This window comes from Elgaria multicarinata, chromosome 7, assembly GCF_023053635.1.
Source record: "Elgaria multicarinata webbii isolate HBS135686 ecotype San Diego chromosome 7, rElgMul1.1.pri, whole genome shotgun sequence".
Classification (NCBI taxonomy): Eukaryota; Metazoa; Chordata; class Lepidosauria; order Squamata; family Anguidae; genus Elgaria; species Elgaria multicarinata.
Genome location: NC_086177.1, coordinates 8,082,329 through 8,090,877, shown reverse-complemented (window position 1 = coordinate 8,090,877; position 8,549 = coordinate 8,082,329). Strand labels below are relative to the sequence as shown.

Genomic DNA, 8,549 nt, shown 5'->3' with positions numbered 1-8,549 from the left:
TGTGGGTACCAGGCTGGCAGAGGGCAGAGCTGTTTGTGGGCTGCTGCCATGGCTACGGCCAGATGTGGGTTGGCTCCTTGGGATGGGGCACAGGGCACAGAGGCGGTCATCGCCGCCGACACCTCAGAGGCATGATGGGAGATGTAGGCACAGAGTGGCCATGCAGAGTGCCCATGCAGATGTAGGGTCAGGAAAAGGCGTGCTTAGGGGAGTGGCCAGCGGCTTCGGTCAAGCCGCCTCCACCATTTGCGCGCAGTCCGCCAGCTGGGGCAGCGCGGCGGAGCGGCTATTTTATTCCCATAACTACATTTCGCGCAGGACCGGAGGACCGGAAAAGTGGCTGGTGAGCTACTGTGGGTGTGGGTGGGCAGCCAGCTGGAGGGAACCGGCTGCCAGAGGGCAGCAAGCGAGGGTGGGCGGTCATCTTCCAGCGGCCACCCGGCAGCAGGTGAGGGAAGCCCCTTTAAAATGGTTCACTGCACTCCCCTGCCCTTCCGATGCGGAAAGTAACGAGCCCCGTTCTCTCTGCTTAGCCCCTGAATAGGTATCAGGCATGGGGCCAAAAGGGCGGGGCGTGACATGGAGACACCATGAGATCCTAGATGTGCTGGACATTTGGGGAGAAGAAAGGATTCAGCAGCAGCTGAGGGCTAGCCACCGCAACTTTAATGTGTTTGAAGAAGTGGCACGGGAGATGGCCAGGAGAGGCCATAACCGAACCGCCAAAGAGTGTCGCACTAAAACCAAGAGCTTGCGGTCAGAGTACCGGCGTGTAAGGAACCATAATGAGAGGTCAGGCAACAATGCCACCACGTGCCCCTACTATGAGAAATTACATTCCATTCTCCGTGGGGATACCACGACGCGCCCCAAACGCGTGGCAGGCAGTCTGACAATTACTCGGACACAGTCCACACGTGTAACTTCCCGAGCCACTCAGCCACCACCCTCTCTTCCTGTGGGCTCCCAGGACATGTGTGAGGACGCCAGCGAAACCACCTCACTCAGCAGGGATGTGGACGAAGACACATCAGCTGGTGAGTGTGCCCGTCTGCCTCCCCAAGCCCACCCCTACACCTCCCCACCAACTTCGGCAATGGGACTGCAGAGCCACCCCAAAGGCTTGCTGGTAGGGGGCGGGAGGTGGGGGCACCAGCACAGCATCCCATGCCAGTGGGAATCCTCTCTTCTCCACGCAAAATGCCTGGAGGAGGGGGGCCTGGAAGGGCTGCATTTGAGGCCCCTGCATCTCTGGGGAGGGGAAGCTGCCCTTCCCCCTACCTCCAATGCTTTCTCCTACATGCCACCAGATGATGAAGAATCCGGTAATGTAGCTGCAGACTCTGACAGCGAAGCAGGTGAAGGCACCAGCAGGCAGACTGGACTGAACTGTGAGTATGTGCCCACCATACAGCATCCCCACAACCATGGGCATTGATCCTTGGTAGAGGGTGGACTGGCAAATGGTGAGGTATGAGTGTGACATAGGCCTGACTTTGCCTTGACAGGCCCCCCACAACCCACTGAAGGTGGCTCCAGGGACAGCCCAGATAGAGGACGTGCTCCTGGTGAGTACTCTGCACTCCTCAGGTGTGCATGTGTGCTCCTGCAACCACTCAGACATGCTGGGGACATGGCAGCACTAACACACAGGTGTGTGGCCAGATGTAGGTAGGCAAGGATCTACACGGCACCCTGGCAGGTGCCCTGTGCTGAATGCCCTGAATGGGGGAAGGTGCAGTTAGTGTGGTGGGTGGGTGTGATTGAACTGCCTTCAGTCCATCACACCAACAGGAGGGGAGCAGTGGGGGAAGATCTTGGGAAGGAGCCTGCAATTCCCCAGATGCACCAAGGTCGATGCTGTGGGAGTGGGAGTGGGAGTCAGCATTCCTCAGCCATGGGAACGGCTCTCACAGATAACAGAACAGCAGAAGTCTGGGGCTGGAATGCAATGTTGTGAGTTAGCCACCCACCAGCACCACTGCCAGCTGCTTAGTTGCTAAGGGCAGTTCTAGGCGCACAACCACACCCTTTCGCTGCCAGGCAGGAAGGGGCACTTCACCTGCTGTGCCCTCTTGTGCAATTGGGCGGCTAGATGTGCAGCAGTGTGCTTGCCTAAGGTGGTGGTGTATCTGTATGGCACTGCACACTCCACCTGATCCTCACCTCCCCTGTTCAGTGCTGCCGCATGTGTCTGAATAGCCAACCTTCTCCACACAGATCCAGGGGTGGCAAACCCCAGGGCCACCCTGTCACCTGCCTCTCGCCTTGCAGAGATTCGCAACCGTCGCTCCCAGAGGAGAGGAGGAGATGCTGCTCTGGAGATCATGCGCCAGGCAGCAGCAGACAACGCCCGCATCCTCCAAATCCTTGAGCGTGACTCTGACAACTTCAGCGAATATCTGGACATCGCAAGGCAGCAACTCCAAGTAGATGCTGAAAATGCGGCAGCAATGGTGCGCTGTGTGGATAGGGTAGCCACCTGTCTGGAGGAGCTGGTCGGTGGCATGCGTGGTCTGAGGACTGGCCCCCCTAGGCATAGGGATCGCCCTGTGAGGGCACTGCCTCTTACTGGCCCACAAACTGGTGGAGTGAGAGGCAGGGACCCAGCGGAACACTTACTCCCTGGCCCACTCTGGGAGGAGGCTCCCGAACCCCCACCCCAGAGGGAGGAGACCCCATCCCCACCCCAGAGAGAGGAGACCCCATCCCCACCCCAGAGGGAGGATACCCCATCCCCACCCCAGAGGGAGGACACCCCATCCCCACCCCAGAGGGAGGACACCCCATCCCCACCCCAGAGGGAGGACACCCCATCCCCACCCCAGGAGCAACCTCTTTGTGCCCCATCCCAGGGGGGGAAAGGCAGGGCAAAAGGCAAGGCAGCCCCACCGGCTGGGGGGCCTGAGACCAGGGCCAAGGCAGCCCCACCGGCTGGGGGGGCTCAGACCAGGGCCAAGGCAGCCCCACCGGCTGTGGGGCCTGAGACCAGGGCCAAGGCAGCCCCACCGGCTGGGGGGCCTCACGGCAAGGGTAAGGCAGCCCCACCGGCTGGGGGGCCTGAGACCAGGGCCAAGGCAGCCCCACCGGCTGGGGGGGCTCAGACCAGGGCCAAGGCAGCCCCACCGGCTGGGGGGGCTCAGACCAGGGCCAAGGCAGCCCCACCGGCTGTGGGGCCTGAGACCAGGGCCAAGGCAGCCCCACCGGCTGGGGGGACTCACGGCAAGGGTAAGGCAGCCCCACCGGCTGTGGGGCCTGAGACCAGGGCCAAGGCAGCCCCAGCAGCGGTGGGGGGGAATGGAAAGGCCAGGAGCAGGCACCTGGAGCCTGCAGCACCTCCCCCTGCAGTGCGTGGGGAACCACACAGCCCACCTGCCAAGCAGCAGCGCAGGGAGTGGCCGAAGCGTAATCCCAAGGAGCGCCAGCCCTACTCCCCATGAAGGGGGGAAGGTAGTATTGAGTGTGGGGTGGAGTGGGGTGGGGTGGCTCACCATTCCTCCTACTCCTGCCAGGGACCCTGGCCAAGCACTGCATAGAAGCGCACACACACCTTTAAGCAAAATATATTAGATTTATTTTTTTTTATAAACATTAGAAAATTTTTAATTTTTTATAACAACAACAAAGGAAAGCTTTATTTTAATGAAAACCATTATTTTCAAACACAGTAATAAAAAAATAAAAACGCCACAGTCAGGGGCCTTGCTGCTCGTGAGCATCCTGCCTGCAGGATGTCTTTATGGCCCGGACGTCCCGCTCCAGGCGGGTGACCCTCCGTTCCAAGGAGCGCACTGCGAAAGGAAAGATGGTATTAGTGATGTATGCTGCAGCACCCCCCCATGAGCACACCAAACACTAGAGTCACTACTTACTTGTTCTGCGCACCGCCCCCTCTAAGCGGCTGAAGGACCGCATGAGATCTGGCGTCACAGCCACAGCAGCTCCATCACCTGTCACAGAAAAGAAGGGGTGTTGAGGAGGTGAGGGATGGGAGTGGGGAGTGCACAACCAGAACTGTAGTGAGGGAGTGGGTGGGCAGGTGGAATGGTGCACAACCTGGCAGGGAGGAGGCCACATACGTGTTCATTTGGATGCCACTAGACTGATGTGCACCACTCCCTCTCCAATGAATGCAGCCTCTTCCCCAAGCCCCCAAACAGAAGGTGCGTGGAACCAGCACCAACCCCTGCTTGTGGTAGGGCTGTGGACTTACCAGGTGGTGCGGTGGGTGGGCTGCAGGGAGGTTGCTCTGGGGGGGCCGCCTCAGGAGGGGGGCCTCCCTCCCCACTGCCCTCCTCTGCTGGGTGCTGCTCCTCCTCAGCTGCAACAGGCTCCTCCTGGCACACAGCCCGGAGGCGGGCACGTTGAAGCCCTGTGAAGGTAATAGGCAGGTATGCATCAGTTAGTGGGCCAGGACATTCATTGCGCAATGAGATGCCACATTGGAACCCACATTACATGGGCATGGTAAGCAGTTCTAGGGGCCACTGCCTACATGGAACCAGGATGGGGGATGGGCTTTGCACCTGGCTGCCAACATGCATTATACATGGGCTGGGATGGAGAAATGACAAGTTGGCCAAGGCACTGGCATGAGGCTGAGTGCAACCACCACACAGAGGGGCAGGCAATGATTATAGCAGGTGGTGCAGGGCAGCTTCAGCATGGCTGCAGTGTTGGGGGATGGGGCACAGTGATACAAAGGGTACTTACTTGTTGGGCGGCGCTCCTCCCACGAGGGTCGCCCAGCCCGATCCCACAACTCGTGCAGGAGGGTGTAGAAGGGGGGCTGGGCTCTCCTAGGAGGGCTACCCCGGTAGCACTCCAGAGCCTCAAAGAAGGCCGCCTTTAGGCCTTTAAACTTGCTCCTGCACTGCTCAGCAGTGCGGGAGTAGCCCGCGATGGAGAGGCTCCTTGCAGCCCTCCTGAAAATATCAATAGTCTGGAGGCTGGAGCTCCTCATGAGGCGCTCCGACCTTCCAGACTGCAGGAGGAGCTCAAGGAGCATCTCCATCTCGGGCTCCTGCCAGTAGGCGACCCTCCGAGGCTCCATCTTGACCGGGGTAGGCCTGACGTACGCGCCCCCTGTTGACGTTTTTCGGAACTGCGTACATGCGCAAAGAAGCGGCCGATGCCAATAAGCACGGTTTGCCCTTCGGAGACATACGCTCCCCCTGTTGACGTTTTCCGAGATTGCGGACGTCCGCAAATAAGCGGACGATGGTGATAAGCACGGTTTGCCCTTCGGGCTACATTTAGGATGATTTCACGTTGCGCAGTTTGACTGGAGTTTATTATTATTACTAATTTATATAGCACCATCACTGTAGATGGTGCTGTACAGAGTAAACAGTAAATAACATGCATGTGGGCGTACATAGCATATATATTATTGCATACATGTGGGCGTACATAGCATATATATTATTGCATACATGTGGGCGTACCTAGCATATATATTATTGCATACATCTGGGCGTACATAGCCTAGAGTTGATTGCACACAAGTGGGCATACGGCTGTTACTCTGGGGTAAAGGACTGGAAGGACTGCACAGGGGAAGAAGCACAGTCCAATTTTATGAGGCAGGCTGTCAGCGGCGGTTAGCCCACAGGAACTCTCTGACAGCATCCCGCACCTTGTGCCCTTCCCGGGTGTGGCGATTGGCCTCATTGACGTAGGGCTCGCCCAGAGTAGCCAGCTCAACAGAATTGTGCTCCGCCGCCTCCACGAGCATGGCGTGCCCCTTGGTTTCGCAGATGTTGTGCAGGATGACGCAAGCACTGATGACCGAAGGGATGTTTTCTTCGGCCAGCTCCAGGCGCACGCCTATGCTCCGCCACCTCCCCTTGAGGCGGCCGAACGCCTGCTCCACCACAAGGCGTGCTCGCCTAAGACAGCGGTTGAAGTGGGCTTGCTGTGGAGTGAGTGCCCCACCATAGGGTTTCATCAACCACTCACGCAAAGGGTACGCGCCATCCGCAATAATGAGGGGTGGAATCTGCTGGCCGTGCAATCTGATTGTTGGATGGGTAGGCACGAAGACACCTGCATCCATCGTCTCACAGAGGCCTGAGTTGGCAAAGACATAGGCATCATGGTTCTTGCCGCTCCATCCTATTTCCACATTGATGAACCGCCCCTTGTGGTCGCAGGTCCCCTGCAGAATCATGGAGTACTCATCCTTCCTGTTTATGTATTCTGAGGCTTGGTGTATCGGAGATTGGAGAGGAATATGGCTGCCATCCACCGCGCCCACACAATGAGGGAACCCCAGCTCCCCAAAACCATGCATGATCTGTGGGGCAGAAAACACAAAGGGCATATTAGTGACAGCGCCATTGTTCCGAAGTTGCGGACCTCCGCAAAAGTGAGTGCCTGTTCCCAGCGCATTCCCCCACCCCATCCCCCATCCCCCACTCACCTCTGCCACGTTCCCAATCTTGACTGTACGAGATAGGAGGGTCACTTCCATGGCAAAGCACACCTCCAGGACTATTTGTGCCGCCGTAGAGCAGCCTACCCCGAACTGCTCTGCTGTGGTCCTGTAGACGCAAGGGGTAGCCAGCCTCCATAGGGTGATGGCTAGGCGTTTCTCCACTGGGATAGGTCTACGCATGACAGTCAACCTCCTGTCCAGATGCGGCCGCAACTCCTCCACGATTTCAAAAAAGGTGCCCCTGCTCATGCGGAAATGGCTCAGCCATTGCTCATCGTCCCACTCCTTCAGGACAAAGTTCTCCCACCAGTCCTTGCTCCTCGGCCGGACCCAGAAGCGGCGGCGTGTCTCGCGGACGTAGTCACCATACGCGGCCAGCATGGCTAGCCTCGTTCGGCAGAGGGCGGCCCGCAGCTTGCTGCGGCGGAGTAGCCACCTCCCCAGTTGTTCCCGCAACTGCCGCCGCCTGGCAGCCACCTGTGCACGGAGGCGCTGATACTCCGACAGAAGCAAGATCAGCATGGCTATGGCCGCGCAAAGATCGTCACGGTCCTCGTCAGGGAGCATAGTTGCCCTCTCTTGGCTATCGTTTCCCGCACAGACGCGCACACACAGCCACCTCTGCTGCCCTGATATGCTGCATCCGGACAATGCGCTTCCGCTGGCGCAGCTGTTTCTGCCAGATGTGGGTTGGCTCCTTGGGATGGGGCACAGGGCACAGAGGCGGTCATCGCCGCCGACACCTCAGACGCATGATGGGAGATGTAGGCACAGAGTGGCCATGCAGACGATTGACCTCGGGTCATATGACACCCGCCACGACCCCCATCAGGAAGTGAGCGCATCAATGTTGACCCTCAACAGCACCAGCAGCACTTCAGCTGGCACTGGCACTGCCGCCGCTGCCGCCGCCAGGGCCGGCGGCGGCATCGCTGACGGCTGCGCAAGTTTGCGGTCTTTCGGACGTGCGCAAACCGTGCAGCGAGCGAAAAAAAAAGCCGCGGCAATCAGGCCGGTGTGGCTGCGCAACCGTTCTCGCGGCGGCAGCAGCACAACCGGCGCAAACTTCCGCCATAAATCGAAGGCAGGTGTGGATCATGAGGCGTCACGGCTGAACGGGAAAAGCCGCTTTCACCGCTCCTCAATGACGAAACACCCGGTAGGTCTAGCAACGCCCTAGAACTCCCGGAAGGGGTCTCCGTTGAAGATGCAGACAGAGAAGAGGATGGGGAGGAGTCTGAAGACGAAGGAAGCTGGGAAATCATGCACAGGAGACGCAACCAAAGACCCAGGGATAGAGGACCAATACTGGAGGGCTCAACCCTTGTGCTGAGATCCTTACCAAATAGATGAAGATGAATGGGCAAAAAAGCTAAGGAGACATGACGTAATATGAGCCGACATATAGAACATTAAGCGTAGACTGTTTTTAAGCACTTTTATTTGGACTTCTCCTTCACGTAGAAGGATAGTAACAGAAACAATCTGAGGCCATGGTTAGACCGACCGGGTCTAGCGTGACGGAGGGGGGAGGTTCTCGCGATATGGTTATTGTGAGATCTCCCCCTCTGTCTACGCGTGGCACATGATGTCCCAGGAGGGAGAGGACGTTGCACCCACCATTTTGTTTTGTTTTTTAAAGGAGAAGGAGCGCACGAGCACACAAACGCAAAATGTAATGTTTTTTTAGAAATACATTTCCCTGCTCCCCCATCCCACCCCAAATGGGCACAAAGCTCCAAAGGAGATCTGTGCCCCATGCCCAGGTCTCGGCTCTTCGCGATTACGCATGAAGAGCTGGGACAACCCACGACACCCGGCCACACGTTCGGCCGTGTCAGGATCATCCCAAGACCGTGGAAAAAGCGGGTGAAAAGGGTAAGGCGATATCCCAGGCCAAGGGAGGGATCAGCCCTCCCTGCTCCCGGGATCCCCTGTGCATCATGTAAATGCCCAGGGAAATTCCCCGGGAAATCCCCCCACCTAGCCACGCCCTAAGTCTATTGTTATGCCAATCATTTAAGAGGGCCAAAACAGTATGTGAAGAAAATGTAGTAAGGCTGTGAAAGAATCTCATCTCACGTGGTCGACATAGGTATTACTACACATA

The 8,549-nt window shown here is 57.9% G+C and overlaps 1 protein-coding gene across 2 annotated transcripts; it reads right to left on the bottom strand.

Annotated features, from left to right (window-relative positions):
- Positions 1-3,704: 3,704 nt before the first annotated feature.
- LOC134401337 (uncharacterized) lies at positions 3,705-7,207 on the bottom strand. Of its 2 annotated transcripts, XM_063130180.1 has the most exons (5): positions 6,425-7,207; positions 5,639-6,298; positions 4,214-4,372; positions 3,873-3,950; positions 3,705-3,791 (listed from the first exon to the last, which is right to left on the bottom strand). In XM_063130180.1, the coding sequence occupies exons 1-4, from the start codon at positions 7,004-7,006 to the stop codon at positions 3,927-3,929; spliced, it is 1,425 nt and encodes a 474-aa protein (XP_062986250.1). In that variant the 5' UTR covers positions 7,007-7,207; the 3' UTR covers positions 3,705-3,791; positions 3,873-3,926. The 2 variants fall into 2 exon arrangements, with proteins under 2 accessions (XP_062986250.1, XP_062986251.1); XM_063130181.1 differs by lacking the exons at positions 3,705-3,791; positions 3,873-3,950; positions 4,214-4,372 and adding an exon at positions 5,272-5,447 and having other exon boundaries at positions 5,483-6,298; positions 6,425-7,206.
- Between the last annotated feature and the right edge of the window lie 1,342 nt (positions 7,208-8,549).